The 19,028-nt window shown below is 37.5% G+C and overlaps 1 protein-coding gene across 3 annotated transcripts in view; it reads right to left on the bottom strand.

The window, feature by feature from the left end:
* LOC128662561 (complement C3) overlaps positions 1-19,028 on the bottom strand; it is a 568,605-nt gene that overhangs the window by 220,678 nt on the left and 328,899 nt on the right. For all 3 annotated transcript variants that reach the window (XM_053716362.1, XM_053716361.1, XM_053716360.1), the window contains one exon: positions 18,914-18,999. In XM_053716362.1, coding sequence (XP_053572337.1) covers positions 18,914-18,999 — 86 coding nt within the window. The remainder of the gene's footprint in view (positions 1-18,913; positions 19,000-19,028) is intronic.

The raw sequence follows: 19,028 nt of genomic DNA on the forward strand, positions 1-19,028 counted from the left end.
TAGCTAGCTTAGTGTTTATTTTACAGGTAAGTATTTAGTTTTAAATAGGAATAATTTATTTAATGATAGTGTAGTGTTAGGTGTAATTGAAACTTAGGTTAGTTTTTATTTTACAGGTAAATTTGACTTTATTTTATCTAGAATAATAAAAATAGCTAAAATAGCTACAATATAATTATTAGTAATATTGTAGCTATATTAGGGTTTATTTTATAATTAAGTATTTAGTTTTAAATAGGAATAATTAATTTAATAAGAGTAATATTTATTTAGATTTATTTATTTAATATTTAAGATAGGGGGGTGTTAGGGTTAGTGTTAGACTTAGGTTTAGGGTTAATAATTTTATTATAGGTTGCGGCGGTGTAGGGGGGGCAGGATAGGGGTTGATAAATTTATTATAGGTGGTGACGGTGTAGGGGGGGCAGATTAGGGGTTAATACGTTTAATATAGGTGGCGGCGGGGTCCGGGAGCGGCGGTTTAGGGGTTAAACAATTTATTTTGTTGCGGCGGGGTCTGGGATCTGCAGGATAGGGGTTAATAACTTTATAATAGGTGGCGGCGGTATAGGGGGGGCAGGATAGGGGTTAATAGGTATTAAGTAGGTGGCGGCGGGGTCCGGGAGCGGCGGTTTAGGGGTTAATACAATTATTATAGTGGCGGCGGGGTCCGGGAGTGTCGGTTTAGGGGTTAATACGTTTATTTAGTTGCGGGGGGCTCCGGGAGCGGCGATTTAGGGGGTATAACAATATAGTATAGTGTGGGTGCTTAGTGACAGCTTATCAATAAAGCTGGGAAAAAGCCGAAGAGCAGCGAGATAGGATGAGTGATAACTATCACAGTCCGCTGCTCATCGCCCCGTACTTGGTGCGCGGCTTTTTGACAGCTTTTTTGATAACTTTGGCGAACGTATTCAGGTCCGCGGCGGTGATGTGAGGCGAGCTTAGGTGAGCGTATTGGGGCCGGCGAAGGCAGGTAAGTAGAAACGTTGATAACTAGAGGCCAGTGTGCGGTGTATAGTCTGACAGGCTGCCCCCCCACCCCTTCAACCTCTGCAGCAATGCTGGCAGCACTCATATGTCTATTTCCCAAAGACAACCTCTGGATATGACGCTGAGCACGTGCACTCAAATTCTTTGGTCGAACATGGGGAGGCTTGTTCTGAGTGGAACCTGTCCTGTGAACCACTGTATGGTCTTGCCCATCATGCTGCAGCTCAGTTTCAGGGTTTTGGCAATCTTCTTATAACCTAGGCCATCTTTATGTAGTGCAACAATTCTTTTATTCAGATCCTCAGAGAGTTCTTTGCCATGAGGTGCCCTGTTGAACTTCCAGTGACCAGTATGAGAGAGTGTGAGAACACCAAATTTAACACACCTGCTCCCCATTCACACCTGAGACCTTGTAACACTAACGAGTCATATGACACCGGGGAGGGAAAATTGCAATTTGGGCCCACTTAGGGGTGTACTCACTTTTGTTGCCAACGGTTTAGACATTAATGACTGTGTGTTGAGTTATTTTGAGGGGACATCAAATTTTCACTGTTATACAGGCTGTACACTCACTACTTTACATTGTAGCAAAATGTAATTTCTTCAGTGTTGTCACATGAAAGATATAATAAAATATTTACAAAATTGTGAGGGGTTTACTTACTTTTGTGCAATACTGTATATATATGTGTTCACTAAAAATGTGCCGGCATCTAAACTTACATTATTGCATTTCAAATAAAGATAGCAAGAGAATAAACAAAATGTGATAATAGGAGTAAATTAGAAAGATGCTTAAAATGTCATACTCTGAATATCTGAATCATGAAAGAAAAAATTTGGGTTCAGTGTCCCTTTAATACTTTCTCTTGCCAGATACAGTGTGTATAGTTAGAATTATGAATGTGTCAATTGACTTGTATTATGCTACACTTTTAAAGGATTACTTTCCGTTATCATTTTTCAGCTAAACAACTAACATATTAAAGTTAATAAACATTAATTAAAACCTACTGACCTATATTTTCTCCAAAACGAAGTTTCATAACGTTCTAAAAGTTATATCTTTTATTCGCCGATTATGTCACGTTATCCTGCCCACTATTTTCAGCACTGCATGTTCAAAATACTTAAACCAATAACTTTGTGTTTAAAGCGCCATTTTGAAACCTAGGTATTGTAAACGGATTGGTACAGAGCAAAGGATACCCACCGAGTGGGTTTGGAAAACAATAAAATTTGCAGACAAGATTTCTGACATACGGTAGAGATATGTTAATGAAATGCTATTGATAAAAAGCGTATTTGGGGTAGTTAGTTAGTAACAGGCATAGAAAATATTTACTTACAGTGGCCCTTTAACCAAATAGAATTGAAAACCTTATCTTGCTAAATATATAAGGCGTGCCTTATATTGTGATATTTATGTGGCCCTAATACGTTTGTATAGTACAAATGTAATTTCCCTGCAAAAAATTATTCTAACAAGTAAATACTCACAGAGAATAACATCCAAATCTTATATTATTATCCAAATTTTATATTAAAAATTGCATTAAAAATTCATAAAATAAACAAAATAGTGACCGGTCACTTACATTAGCACATACAGTAAATATTAATTCCATAGTGGAAAAACAATATAAAATTGTCTAAAAAAGTTCTCAGAAAGACCTTAAAATCACTGCTCACAGTGGCTGATATTGAAAGTCCCATTCCGCCTTTATCTGGGATAAGCAAAAATGGATCCAATGATAGCGTAGATAGCTTAAGTAGTGAATTTTAACACTGTTTAAACCTGCGGGTTTCAAACATGCAAAGTACCGTATTTTTACCTTCACACTTTAAACATCCGACCTCCTGAGTATATCGGAACTTACACGGCTCCACTTAAGACGTATCTTACTCCCCGGTCTGGGTAATACCTTGTTCAAAAGTGAATTAAGTTTTGAAATGAAGCGCTATACCAATCCCAACTTTGCCACTCAGTATAATCTACCTCCTTTCTAGATAGTCAAGGGTTAAACAATGGAAACAATAGGTTGAGGGCGCTACAAGCTGTTGGGTCAAAATTAAATATCTAACCTTAACGAATCCTACTCCTTTTCAGATCTCCTAGTATAATGACTGTATATTTTATGTGTTTTATAATGTTTCTAAATTGGATATCTTTAAATAATATACCTACAATTTGTTATCCTCATATAAGATATAATATTCAATCAATTAAACATCAAACATATGAATTTGTCCCCAAAAACCCTTTATTTATTCCATCTATGTATATAAGAGAGTTTAAAAAAATTATTCCTTTTTTATTTTCCCATTGGACAGCCAACGTACTACAGTTACACTTTAACTTCCAATGGTTTCAAACCTCGCAATGTCAAGCTTTCTAAAATTTTATTTCATATATTCACACCATTCACGCACACTCTGTGGCCACAGTATACTCCAAATCTCTATAAAAAACTTTACAAAATTATGTATATTTGGGCTAATGACTCAACTTTTAAAAATATAAAAAATATAAAAAACCTTGAAAATACTCCAGAAAGAATATATATATATATATATATATATATATATATATATATATATATATATATATATATATATATATATATATATATATATATATATATATATATATAACATACAATTATATCTTATTATAATATATCAATATATGTTTCCCGCTGAGGTGTAGCGGTACTATAATATCACTGTTCTTAAAGTGTCCCAAAATGGTTATGTTATTAAAGGGACAGTCTACACCAGAATTTTCATTGTTTTAAAAGATAGATAATCCATTTATTACCCATTCCCCAGTGTTGCATAATCAACACAGTTATATTAATATACTTTTAACCTCTGTGATTATCTTATATCTAAGCCTCTGCAAACTGCCCCTTTATTTCAGTTCTTTTGACAGACTTGCAGTTTAAATCAGTGACTGCTCCCAGATAACTTCACGTGCATGAGCACAGTGTTATCTATATGAAACACGTGAACTAACACCCTCTAGTGGTGAAAGACTGTTAAATTCTGAAAAGAGGTGGCCTTCAAGGTCTAAGAAATTAGCATATGAAACTCCTAGGTTAAGCTTTCAACTAAGAATACCAAGAGAACAAAGCAAAATTGGTGATAAAAGTAAATTGGAAAATTGTTTAAAATTACATGCCCTATCTGAATCATGAAAGTTTATTTTGGACTAAACTGTCCCTTTAACCTTTAGTCTTTCATAAGACGTAATCTTTAAAGTATTGTACCTTTTTGTAATTCCAATGTGTTTCGTACTTCGGTGTAAACAGAGAGGCTTTCTTACCTCTCCTCCTTGTGTGTTTGGGGTAGTGAGTCTAATCTTGTTACTCTTTCCCTTGCCGTACTGGGCTTCCGTAAAGACGATTTCCTCTAAAAGCTTCCCCACTTTTGTTTGTTAGCGTGACATCACTCTATGTCAGCACCTGATATACTTGCGCAAGTATTCCTAGTTTTCTCCTCCTCTGGTTGGTCTCCCGTTCTCAGGGCGGATATCACTCTGCTCTTGAGTACTCTGTACGCAGAGTTATAACTGTTATCCAGATATTTTTGCTCCTTGTCAGGTTCTCCGTTACGGAAGGTTTCTGGTGTCTTGTTGCTAACTTTTGTATCTCTCACTCACAGTTCTACGCGTTTCACCCTTCTATAGGGCTTTGTCAAGATACTGTGTGTTTGGTAGACTCTCTTTAAATCCCCCGCTCTCTCTTCTGATTGGACCCTTGTTGTTCCATTGCTTCCTCAATATTTAAAGGGATATATCCCCACAAAGTTTCTCAGATTTTTTGCTCTTCTATATTGTCCCAAAATCTTCATTTCTTAATTGCTTTATTATTCTTCAAAGCTAGGATCATTGAATTTATGTATTTATAAAATTATATTCACAAATATTTTCACAAATATTATATAAAATCTGTGTTATTATAAAATATATTCTAAAAAAAAAAATTAGGATCATAAAAAACTTTTGAGTCATTGCCCATAAGCTGAGTCATTCTATTGCCCTTCTATTTAAAAATGTTCTATTGTTTTATTTGTAAAGTCAATACTCTAATTCATGTTTTTTATATTAGAAATGGACTTATATCCAGTTCTAAATTTAACCCATTGGGGTACAGTGTGTTAAAATTATAAATAACCTCTGCTTCTTTTTTCAGTAATTTATTTTCAAAGTCACCCCCCCTCCAATTCCCTTGTACTTTGCATAAGCCCCAATATTGTAGATCTTTTGTGTTATTATTATGTTTGTCTCTAAAATGTTGATACACGTGAGTCTCTAGCTCACCTTTCTCTATATTCCATAGATGCTCTCTTATCCTATCCCTGAGCATCCTTGTTGTTTCCCCCACATAGATTAAATTACATGTACATTGTAGCATGTACACTACTCCTTTATTACTACATCTGATTGTATCTCTTATCTCACATTCTTTATCTGTGCCTGGAATTGGAACCTTTTTCTTTTTAGTGCTATACCTACAGGCTTTACAAGTCACACATGGAAAATAACCTTTTATATCGTCTCCCCATAAATATCTGTCTTTGTTCTTTCTATTCCCTTTCTTTCTTTTGAACTCACTTGGAGCTAATAGTGTCTTAAAATTATTTGTTCTTTTAAAAACTATTCTAGGATATGGGGGTAATTTATCTCCAATTATAGGATCATTTTTTAGTAAATGCCAATGTCTTTTTATAATTTTCCTTATCTCACCGTTATTTTCACTATACTCAGTCGCAAACGGGACATTACACTGATCTCCTTCTGGATTGTTCTTTCTTTTATATTCTAGTAGGGACTCTCTTTTGGTGTTCCTTGCTCTTATAATGGCATTACTTATATTATTTTCATTATATCCTCTTTGTTTAAATTTATTTTCTAATACTGAAATTTGTTCCTCAAAATCCCTTAACCTAGTGCAATTCTTTCTAATTCTAAGACACTGCCCTACAGGTATATTTTCTTTCCATTTGTGGTAGTGACAACTGGCTGTAATTGTTAGAATCAGTGGGTTTAAAGTGAGTATTGGTTATTGGCCCCTCTTTATTCGGGGGGTTTGTGATATTCTTGTGAACTTTAGGTAGGAAATAGAATATCGGTATTCTTGGGTGTTGTCATTTAATATAAGCATATTCTTTCTCCTTCAAGATACCTGTCTCTTTCCCTTTATTTAGAATTCACATTAATTTCGTTACGTATTTCTTTGTTGGATCTAATTCCAGTTTCTTGTAGGTAATGACTTTACAAATAAAATAATAGAACAGTTTTAAATAGAAGGGCAATAGAATGACTCAGCTTATGGGCAATGACTCAAAAGTTTTTTATGATCCTGAAAAAAAATGTATAATATATTTTATAATAACACCGTTTTTATATAATATTTGTGAAAATATTTGTGAATATAATTTTATAAATACATAAATTCAATGATCCTAGCTTGGAAGAAAAATAAAGCAATTAAGAAATGAAGATTTTGGGACGATATAGAAGAGCAAAAAATCTGAGAAACTTTGTGGGGATATATCCCTTTAAATATTGAGGAAGCAATGGAACAACAAGGGTCCAATCAGAAGAGAGAGCGGGGGATTTAAAGAGAGTCTACCAAACACACAATATCTTGACAAAGCCCTATAGAAGGGTGAAACACGTAGAACTGTGAGTGAGCGATACAAAAGTTAGCAACAAGACACCGGAAACCTTCCGTAAAGGAGAACCTGACAAGGGGCAAAAATATCTGGATAACAGTTATAACTCTGCGTACAGAGTACTCAAGAGCAGAGTGATATCTGCCCTGAGAACGGGAGACCGATCGGAGGAGGAGAAAACTAGGAATACTTGCGCAAGTATATCAGGTGCTGACATAGAGTGATGTCACGCTAACAAACAACAGCGGGGAAGCTTTTAGAGGAAATTGTGTTTACGGAAGCCCAGTATGGCAAGGGAAAGAGTAACAAGGTTAGACTCACTACCCCAAACACACAAGGAGGAGAGGTAAGAAAGCCTCTCTGTTTACACTGAAGTACAATACACATTGGAATTACAAAAAGGTACAATACTTTAAAGATTACGGCTTATGAAAGACTAAAGGTTAATAACATAACCATTTTGGGACACTTTAAGAACAGTGATATTATAGTACCGCTACACCTCAGCGGGAAACATATATTGTATCAAGATATAATTGTATGTTATATATATATATATTCTTTCCGGAGTATTTTTCAAGGTTTTTTATATTTTTTATATTTTTAAAAGTTGAGTCATTAGCCCAAATATGCATAATTTTGTAAAGTTTTTTATAGAGATTTGGAGTATACTGTGGCCACAGAGTGTGCATGAATGGTGTGAATATATGAAATAAAATTTTAGAAAGCTTGACATTGCGAGGTTTGAAACCATTGGAAGTTAAAGTGTAACTGTAGTACGTTAGCTGTCCAATGGGAAAATAAAAAAGGAATAATTTTTTTAAACTCTCTTATATACATAGATGGAATAAATAAAGTGTTTTTGGGGACAAATTCATATGTTTGATGTTTATTTGATTGAATATTATATCTTATATGAGGATAACAAATTGTAGGTATATTATTTAAAGATATCTAATTTAGAAACATTATAAAACACGTAAAATATACAGTCATTATACTAGGAGATCTGAAAAGGAGTAGGATTAGTTTTAAAGGGACACTGAACCCAAATTTTTGTCTTTTGTGATTTAGATAATCCTTGAAATGTTAAGCAACTTTCTAATTTACTCCTATTATCAATTTTTCTTTGTTGTCTTGCTATCTTTATTTGACGAAAAAAAGTTCAGAACCTTGGACAGCACTTATTTATTGGTGGATGAATTTATCCACCAATTAGCAAGAACAACCCAGATTGTTCACCAAAATGGGCCGGCATCTAAACTTACATTCTTGCTTTTCAAATAAAGATACCAAGATAATGAAGAACATTTGCTAATAGGAGTAAATTAGAATGTTGCTTAAAATTGCATGGTCTATCTGAATCACAAAAGAAAAAATTTGGGTTCAGTGCCCCTTAAAGTTAAATATTTCATTTTTACCCAACAGCTTGTAGCGCCCTCAACCTATTGTTTCCATTGTAATACCTTGTTCAAGCCAGACACCACAATTGCAGTGGGAGTTTACGTGTCTTTCTGACGTCTGTGTCAGTCCTGGATGTGTCACATGCGGTTTCTCGACCAATATTTTTTCCCAAATCTCGACTGTGTTATACAGACAAGCCGTCAGGAGATGAGATGCGGCAAACTGCAGTGTATACTTTTTACTCTGCGCAGAGTGTTCCAAATTATTCATACACTTCCAATGTCCGTCAATATTATGCAATCAACACGTTTCGCCTGTACACAAGCCAGGTATATAATCCTAGTTTGTAAAATCAATAATGTTCTAGTTACATTAGTCAATGTGTACGCTCCTAACACAAGACAAATTCACTTTCTTAAGAAATTACTAAGACAAGTATCAAACATTAGGCAGGGTGAACTATGCCTAGGAGGTGACTTTAATCTAGTATGGTACCCGGAAATCGACAGACTCTTACCTCCCTTAGCAAAAAAAAAGATAGATTGGTGCAGTCCATGTTGAATGCACCGATTGTGGCTGAAGGCCGAAATGATTGTCTGGGGTTGCCTTTTTCTTGTTCAGAGAAGAATTGCCTGGTATTTTGGGGCTGGACTGACCATGTCGGCGGGATCAGACTGATATACTACAGGAAAGTTTTCCTCTGTGAAAAGCACAATTGGGCAGAAAGAAGCTACTTCCAGGTGGTAACCGGGCCATAGAAAAAGCTATTGATGCTGCTATTCGTTCCTTGCAGACTGCTTCTCTTTCTGTTTTGCATACGTATTCTAGAATAGATACCTTCTTTGCCTCACCCAAACTTCTAGATAAAGTAGTAAACTCCAAAATTTCCCCTATAACATGGTCAGATCATAACCGGTAGTACTGGAGCTTGGACCAATCATTCCGAATGAGGGTTTTTCATGGAGGTTGACTGATTCGCTACTACAGTCTCCCACAGCCTTAGCTACTGCCTCAAAAGCCATATCTGAATTCCTGAAGTTAAATGATGACAATCAAACTAGCATACAAAATTTATGAGCAACTTTAAAAGCTTACATGAGAGGCCAATTCATAAAACAGGCTGCCAATTTAAAATGGAAGCAAGGGAGTACCATAGCTGAATTAACATGCAAATTAAGCCAGATCCAGTTATCTAGGCACTATTCCGATAAACTTAATAATCAGATACAAACCCTAAAATCTCAAATACGACACCTGGAGCTCCTTAGAATTCAAAGAACATTAGAAAAGTCAAAAGTTCTATTACAGTACTACATTTTTAGCAAATAAGTTGCAACATAGAACAGCACAGCGTAATGTATTAGTGACCTCACCCAAGGACATTGGAAAGGCTTTTTGTAAATTCTATAAATCATTATACAATCTTCAACCAGAATCGAAAGCCCTAGCTTTCACTTCTCAAACTATTAAGGCTTTTTTGGTGAAGTTAAATTTACCAACATTGCCAGTAGACAAAGCAGAATTCTTAAAGGGTCAAATCTCTAGTGATGAAATTAAGTTAGCGATTAAACACCTAAAAATGGTAAAGGCCCCCCGGACCAGATGGGTACACATGGAAATTTTACAAAACTTTTAAAACATACATAACCCTATTTTTCATACGCCTAGATTTAGAGTTCTGCGTTAGCCGTCCAAACCAGCGTTAGGGGGTCCTAACGCTGGTTTTGGCCGCCCGCTGGTATTTAGAGTCAGTCAGGAAAGGGTCTAACGCTCACTTTCCAGCCGCGACTTTTCCATACCACAGATCCCCTTACGTCAATTGCGTATCCTATCTTTTCAATGGGATCTTTCTAACGTCGGTATTTAGAGTCTTGGCTGAAGTGAGCGTTAGAATTCTAACGACAAGACTCAAGCCGCAGAAAAAAGCCAGGAGTTAAGAGCTTTCTGGGCTAACGCCGGTTTATAAAGCTCTTAACTACTGTGCTCTAAAGTACACTAAGACCCATAAACTACCTATGTACCCCTAAACCGAGGTCCCCCCACATCGCTGCCACTCTAATAATTTTTTTTAACCCCTATTCTGCCGACCGCACAACATCGCAACCTACATTATCCCTATATACCCCTAATCTTCTGCCCCTAACATCGCCGACACCTATATTATATTTATTAACCCCTAATCTGCCCCCCCAACGTCGCCGCTACCTACCTACACTTATTAACCCCTAATCTGCCAACCGGACCTCGCCGCAACTATAATAAATGTATTAACCCCTAAACCGCCTCACTCCCGCCTCGCAAACCCTATAATAAATAGTATTAACCCCTAATCTGCCCTCCCTAACATCGCTGACACCTAACTTCAAGTATTAACCCCTAATCTGCGACTGGACCTCACCGCTACTCTAATAATCAAGTTCAATCCGATTGGCTGATTGGATCAGCCAATCAGATTGAGCTTGCATTCTATTGGCTGATCGGAACAGCCAATAGAATGCGAGCTCAATCTGATTGGCTGATTGGATCAGCCAATCCCATTGAACTTGAATCTGATTGGCTGATTCAATCAGCCAATCAGATTTTTCCTACCTTAATTCTGATTGGCTGATAGAATCCTATCAGCCAATCGGAATTCGAGGGACGCCATCTTGGATGACGTCCCTTAAAGGAACCTTCATTCGCCGTCTAGTCGTCGGGAGAAGAGGATGTTCCGCGCCGGAGGTCTTGAAGATGGAGCCACTCCTCGTCGGATGGATGAAGATAGAAGATGCCGCTTGGATGAAGATGAAGATGTCCGGATGTCCTCTTCTTGCCGGATAGGATGAAGACTTCGGACCCTCTTCTGGACCTCTTCTTGCCAGATAGGATGAAGACTTCGGAGCCTCTTCTGGACGGATCGGTGATACCCGGCGTGGTGAAGATAAGGTAGGGAGATCTTCAGGGGCTTAGTGTTAGGTTTTTTAAGGGGGGTTTGGGTGGGTTAGATTAGGGGTATGTGGGTGGTGGGTTGTAATGTTGGGGGGGGGGTATTGCATGTTTATTTAAATGCAAAAGAGATGTTTTCTTTGGGGCATGCCCCGCAAAAGGCCCTTTTAAGGGCTGGTAATGTAAAAGAGCTGTAAACTTTTTATTTTAGAATAGGGTAGGGCATTTTTTTATTTTGGGGGGCTTTGTTATTTTTTTAGGGGGCTTAGAGTAAGTGTAATTAGTTTAAAATTCTTGAAATCTTTTTTTATTTTTTGTAATTTAGTGTTTGTTTTTTTGTAATTTAGTGTTTGTTTTTTTTGTAATTTAGTTTAGTTGATTTAATTGTAGATAATTGTAGGTAATTGTAGGTAGTTTATTTAATTAATTTACTGATAGTGTAGTATTAGGTTTAATTGTAACTTAGGTTAGGATTTATTTTACAGGTAATTTTGTAATTATTTTAACTAGGTAGCTATTAAATAGTTATTAACTATTTAATAGCTATTGTACCTGGTTAAAATAAATACAAAGTTGCCTGTAAAATAAATATTAATCCTAAAATAGCTACAATGTAATTATTATTTATATTGTAGCTATATTAGGGTTTATTTTACAGGTAAGTATTTAGCTTTAAATAGGGTTAATTTATTTAATAAGATTTATTTTATTTTGTTAGATTTAAATTATATTTAACTTAGCGGGGTGTTAGGGTTAGGGTTAGCCTTAGCTTTAGGGGTTAATACATATATTAGAGTAGCGGTGAGGTCCGGTCGGCAGATTAGGGGTTAATACTTGAAGTTAGGTGTCAGCGATGTTAGGGAGGGCAGATTAGGGGTTAATACTATTTATTATAGGGTTTTTGAGGTGGGAGTGAGGCAGTTTAGGGGTTAATACATTTATTATAGTGGCGGCGAGGTCCGGTCGGCAGATTAGGGGTTGATAAGTGTAGGTAGGTAGCGGCGACGTTGGGGGGGGCAGATTAGGGGTTAATAAATATAATATAGGTGTCGGCGATGTTAGGGGCAGCAGATTAGGGGTACATAGCTATAATGTAGGTTGTGGCGGTGTCCAGAGTGGCAGATTAGGGGTTAAAAGTGTAATGCAGGGGTCAGCGATAGCGGGGGCGGCAGATTAGGGGTTAATAAGTGTAAGGTTAGGGGTGTTTAGACTCGGGGTTCATGTTAGGGTGTTAGGTGCAGACTTAGGAAGTGTTTCCCCATAGGAAATAATGGGGCTGCGTTAGGAGCTGAACGCTGCTGTTTTGCAGGTGTTAGGTTTTTTTTCAGCTCAAACTGCCCCATTGTTTCCTATGGGGGAATCGTGCACGAGCACGTTTTTGAAGCTGGCCGCGTCCATAAGCAACGCGGTAAATATGCCTGTACGCTCCCTTTTTGGAGCCTAACGCAGCCCTTCAGAGAACTCTCAATACCAGCGTTGTTTAAAAGGTGCGGGGGAGAAAAAACATGCGTAGCTAACGCACCCCTTCTAACGCAAAACTCTAAATCTAGGCGATAGATTCTTTAATGATATGTCATCTGGTAAAACAGCCCCGGAATTTTTAGAAGCATTTTTGATAACTTTATTAAAACCGGAGAAGGACCCAAGAGAATTCAGTATCTAAAGACCCATTTCTCTAATTAATATCGATATAAAGATTTACTCAAAAATTCTGGTCAATTGCCTTTCAAAGATTATTCCTTTCATAATACATGGGGACCAGGTCAGGTTCATACCTGCAAGGGAGGGACCAGACAATACAAGACGCCTGATACATATGACAGAAGCCAAAAAAATAACGATACCCCTCCTCACCCTGTCATTAGACGAGAAAAAGGCGTTTGACAGGGTGAGGTGGGAATATTTATGGGAAACCTTAAGAACTTTTATATTGCCAGGTCAGTTTATAACTGCTGTCGATGCCTTGTACTCTTGTCCCACTGCATCAGTAAGAGGGGTAGGCTTTCAGTCAGAAAAATTTACTATGACACCAGACAGGGGTGCCCTTTGTCACCCCTACTATTTGCCCTAGCAATGGCATCTTTGGCACAAGCCATTAGGGGGGGAGGATAGGATAGAAGGGGTTAACTTTAGAGACTCAACACATAAAATAGAGCTTTTCACTGATGATGTCACCCTTTTATTGACATCCCCCCCCCGGACTTCTTTACCGGTACTTATGGACCAAATTAAACGGTTTGGAGACATTCGTTTTTATAAGCTAAATTTAACTAAAACTGAGGCATTATCAGTGGGAGTCCTTGATACAGAGATAGAATGTCTCAAGAGAGACTTCAATTTTAGATGGACAAAAGAGTGCATTAAACACTTCGGAGTTTACCTCAGTCCAGATATTCCTGAGATTATTGCAAATAATTTTACAGATAGATTTTTATAAGTTCTAGTTGCTTCTGGAGTCTTGGGAATTCTCAGAGAAATCATGATCAGGGAGAATAGATTATGTATCTATTTCGCTGCATTCCTCTTCAGATCCCCAGAACTATACTAAATAGACTTCAAGGTGTAGTCTCATGTTATATATGGAGAGGGAAAAGACCGCGGGTATCTAGACATATGCTTCAGAAAGCAGTCATGCATGGTGGGTTAGTTCTGCCAAATATTGTAGCATATCATGATGCCTCCAGACTAACTCACATTCTAGGATGGAGTATTGTGGATGGCAAGATGTAGAAAGAGACCTCATACCGAATAACTTGAGACTTTTAGACCTCATATGGATACCCCCTTACTATGGAAGTAGAGTACAAATAGACCATCCAGAAATGATGGATACACTTCACTTTTGGGATAAACATCAACATAATTTAGCGCCGCACCTATCTCCCACGCACTCTATAGTAAGCATAGTCTGGTGCCTTCAAGAATCCCACATTGGATTCTGGTCAAATCTAGGAAATGTATCAATAAGAGATCTATGTGAGAATAATGAATGGATTACTCCTCAAGCCTTTATAGAGAACTATTCAGCACCAGGAAGATTTCACTTTGAGATCTCCAGATTTTTCAGTTTTGCACATAATTGGGGACTCATGAAAGAACAAGCCAGAGATAGAACTATTTGGGAAATCTATTGACAAAGAGAAAGAAAACCTAGAGTATTGTTATCATTCACAAACTCTTTGCTGATGAATGGTCAACATTTAACTAAATCCAGTACTCAGCTTGGGAGAGAGATTTTGGTATGACAGTAGACACTAAGACTTGGCACAGGGAAATAGTGGCAGCCAAAAAATATCTACATTGCTCCACCCTTTGGGAAACCCATTATAAGATAATACTTAGATGGCACCTAGTCCCTAAACGTCTACATCAAATCTTTAAAAATGCTCACCCCCTGTGTTGGAGGGACTGTGGACAAATTGGGTCATGGATGGATGTGTGGTGGGAATGCCCGAAACTCAGACCATTTTGGAGGGCTTGCTTTGGGCTCTTGGGTGATTTAAACTATAACCTCCCTATATCTCCAGATACAGGATTGCTACACCTGCATTTACCTAGAATGTCCCCTCCAAGGAAAATTTTTCTTATTTACTTTTTTACGGCGACAAAATTGACAATAGCCAGGAACTGGAAGCAGACTCCTCCACCAAATCTTCAGATGGTTATAGACCTCATTAAGTATATTAAAGAAAATGGAAACATATGTATTTAATATATTAGACAAGTCTGACTTATATCTGAATATTTGGAGGCAGTGGTCTAAGCTAATCGCTGACTGAAGTTGTAAATTAGGTCTGAGTAGTGTTATAACCCTTTTTTTAAAAAAATATATATATATATCTTTCTTCCTCTCCCTTTTAGCCTGTCAGTTTCTGTTCCCTTCTAACCCTCCCTCCCCCCTCTTATATCACAGGTAGGGAAATGATGTCCCAAATCCTTTATAGGTAACTTGAACAACTTTGTATTATTGACTATTGACTCTTAGGCCTAGATTTAGAGTTTGTCGGTAGCCGTGAAAACCAGCGTTAGAGGCTCCTAACGCTGGTTTTAGGCTACCGCCGGTATTTGGAGTCATTCAAAAAAGGGTCTAACGCTCACTTTTCAGCCGCGACTTTTCCATACCGCAGATCCCCTTACGTAAATTGCGTATCCTATCTTTTCAATGGGATCTTTCTAACTCCGGTATTTAGAGTCGTGTCTGAAGTGAGCATTACAAATCTAACGACAAAACTCCAGCCGCAGAAAAAAGTCAGGAGTTAAGAGCTTTCTGGTCTAACGCCGGTTCATAAAGCTCTTAACTACTGTACTCTAAAGTACACTAACACCCATAAACTACCTATGTACCCCTAAACCGAGGTCCCCCCACATCGCCGCCACTCGATTAAATTTTTTTAACCCCTAATTTGCCGACCGCCACCTACGTTATACTTATGTACCCCTAATCTGCTGCCCCTAACACCGCCGACCCCTGTATTATATTTATTAACCCCTAATCTGCCCCCCTCAACGTCGCCTCCACCTGCCTACACTTATTAACCCCTAATCTGCCGAGCGGACCGCACCGCTATCATTATAAAGTTATTAACCCCTAATCCGCCTCACTAACCCTATAATAAATAGTATTAACCCCTAATCTGCCCTCCCTAACATCGCCGACACCTAACTTCAATTATTAACCCCTAATCTGCCGACCGGAGCTCACCGCTATTCTAATAAAAGTATTAACCCCTAAAGCTAAGTCTAACCCTAACACCCCCCTAAGTTAAATATAATTTTAATCTAACGAAATTAATTAACTCTTATTAAATAAATTATTCCTATTTAAAGATAATTACTTACCTGTAAAATAAATCCTAATATAGCTACAATATAAATTATAATTACATTGTAGCTATTTTAGGATTAATATTTATTTTACAGGCAACTTTATAATTATTTTAACCAGGTACAATAGCTATTAAATAGTTAAGAACTATTTAATAGTTACCTAGTTAAAATAATTACAAAATTACCTGTAAAATAAATCCTAACCTAAGTTACAATTAAACCTAACACTATACTATCATTAAATTAATTAAATAAAATACCTACAATTACCTACAATTAAACCTAACACTACACTATCAATACATTAATTAAATACAATACCTACAAATAACTACAATGAAATAAACTAACTAAAGTACAAAAAATAAAAAAGAACTAAGTTACAAAAAATCAGCCAATAGAATGCGAGCTCAATCTGATTGGCTGATTGGATCAGCCAATCGGATTGAACTTGATTCTGATTGGCTGATTCCATCAGCCAATCAGAATTTTCCTACCTTAATTCCGATTGGCTGATAGAATCCTATCAGCCAATCGGAATTCGAGGGACGCCATCTTGGATGACGTCCCTTAAAGGAACCGTCATTCTTCAGTTGGACGTCGCCGGATGAAGATGGGTCCGCGGTGGAGGTCTTCAGGATGGAGCTGGTCCTCATCGGATGAAGATAGAAGATGCCGCTTGGAAGATGATGGTTGCCGGTCCGGATCAACTCTTCTTCCCGGATAGGATGAAGACTTTGGAGCCTCTTCTGGACCTCTTCAGCCGCCGGATGATAGAAGACTTCAGCCAGCCCCCGCTTGGGTTGGATGAAGATTTTGGAGCCAGGACCGATCGGTGAACCTGGTATGGTGAAGACAAGGTAGGATGATCTTAAGGGGCTTAGTGTTAGGTTTATTTAAGGGGGGTTTGGGTTAGATTAGGGGTATGTGGGTGGTGGGTTGTAATGTTGGGGGGGGTATTGTATGTTTTTTTTTACAGGCAAAAGAGCTGAATTCTTTGGGGCATGCCCCGCAAAGGGCCCTGTTCAGGGCTGGTAAGGTAAAAGAGCTTTGAACTTTAGTAATTTAGAATAGGGTAGGGCATTTTTTATTTTGGGGGGCTTTGTTATTTTATTAGGGGGCTTAGAGTAGGTTTAATTAGTTTAAAATTGTTGTAATATTTTTCTTATGTTTGTAAATATTTTTTTATTTTTTGTAACTTACGTTATTCCTATGTACCCCTAATCTGCTGCCCCTAACACCGCCGACCCCTATATTATATTTATTACCCCCTAATCTGCCCCCCCCAACGTCGCCGCTACTTACCTACACTTATTAACCCCAAATCTGCCGACCGGACCTCACTGCTACTCTAATAAATGTATTAACCCCTAAAGCTAAGTCTAACCCTAACCCTAACACCCCCCTAAGTTAAATATAATTTTTATCTAACAAAATAAAATAAATCGTATTAAATACATTATTCCTATTTAAAGCTAAATACTTACCTGTAAAATAAACCCTAATATAGCTACAATATAAATAATAATTATATTGTAGCTATTTTAGGATTAATATTTATTTTACAGGCAACTTTGTATTTATTTTAACTAGGTACAATAGCTATTAAATAGTTAATAACTATTTAATAGCTACCTAGTTAAAATAATTACAAAATTACCTGTAAAATAAATCCTAACCTAACACTACACTATCAATAAATTAATTAAATACAAATACCTACAAATAAATACAAATAAATACACTAACTAAGTACAAAAAATAAAAAAAGAACTAAGTTACAAAAATAAAAAAATAATTTACAAACATTATAAAAATATTACAACAATGTTAAGCTAATTACACCTACTCTAAGCCCCCTAATAAAATAACAAAGCCCCCCAAAATAAAAAAATGCCCTACCCTATTCTAAAATAAAAATTGAAAAGCTCTTTTACCTTACCAGCCTTTAAAAGGGCCTTTTGCGGGGCATGCCCCAAAGAATTCTGCTCTTTTGCCTGTAAAAAAAACATACAATACCCCCCCCCAACATTACAACCCACCACCCACATACCCCTAATCTAACCCAAACCCCCCTTAAATAAACCTAACACTAAGCCTCTGAAGATCTTCCTACCTTATCTTCACCACGCCGGGTATCACCGATTCGTCCAGAAGAGGGTCCGAAGTCTTCCTCCTATCCGGGCGATGTCATCATCCAAGCGGGGGCTGAAGAGGTCCATCATCCGGCTGAAGCCTTCATCCAAGCGGGGGCTGAAGAGGTCCATCATCCGGCTGAAGTCTTCTATCAAGCGGCATCTTCAATCTTCTTTCTTCCGGCTCAATCTTCATCCTGCCGACGCGGAACATCCTTCCTCCACGACGAACTCCCGACGAATGAAGGTTCCTTTAAGGGACGTCATCCAAGATGGCGTCCCTCGAATTCCGATTGGCTGATAGGATTCTATCAGCCAATCGGAATTAAGGTAGGAAAATTCTGATTGGCTGATGGAATCAGCCAATCAGATTCAAGTTCAGTCCGATTGGCTGATTGGATCAGCCAATCAGATTGAGCTCGCATTCTATTGGCTGATCGGAACAGCTGATTAAGGGCTATGTAGCCCTTAATTGGCTGATTAAGGGCTATGTAGGCCTGAAACATAACTGTTTATTTGTCTCTCACTTGAAGAAAAAGGATTTGGTCCTTGAAAAACAGTGCTGGGACTCGTCTGTATTTTTGGATTTATATACATGGGGTTGCAGGACCCAGGTTGTCCTTGTGCACTCAGTTAAAGATTGGATTAATACAAGCTAAACAGTGCTGTACTTTTCTCATATGCTATATATATAGTTAGTCCAATGTAGCAGTGAGACTTAAAAGTCACTTTAAATAGAGTTGAGAACTCCTATTTATCCTGAGTTTTATAAAACAGTACTTTGTTGTCTCTGAGTCTGGAGACTCTGGGGAAGAGAAGATGTTACTGCATAGAGAGAGAAGATGATGTAATTAATATAGAAATAACCCTATAATGGAACATAGAGAGGAAGTATCTAATGAATATTGAGGTAAGTCTCCAGTGGTTGCATGTCATCCACTTACCTTTGGTTTCAGACAAGCTCACAGCCAGCACTTCCCATGTGGTGATTCTATCATTCAAGAAAGCACTCATGGTCTTGGTAGAAATTCTATAAGTAAAATATAGGCTGTTATTGGC

The sequence above is a fragment of the Bombina bombina genome, chromosome 6 (assembly GCF_027579735.1).
Source record: "Bombina bombina isolate aBomBom1 chromosome 6, aBomBom1.pri, whole genome shotgun sequence".
NCBI lineage: Eukaryota > Metazoa > Chordata > Amphibia > Anura > Bombinatoridae > Bombina > Bombina bombina.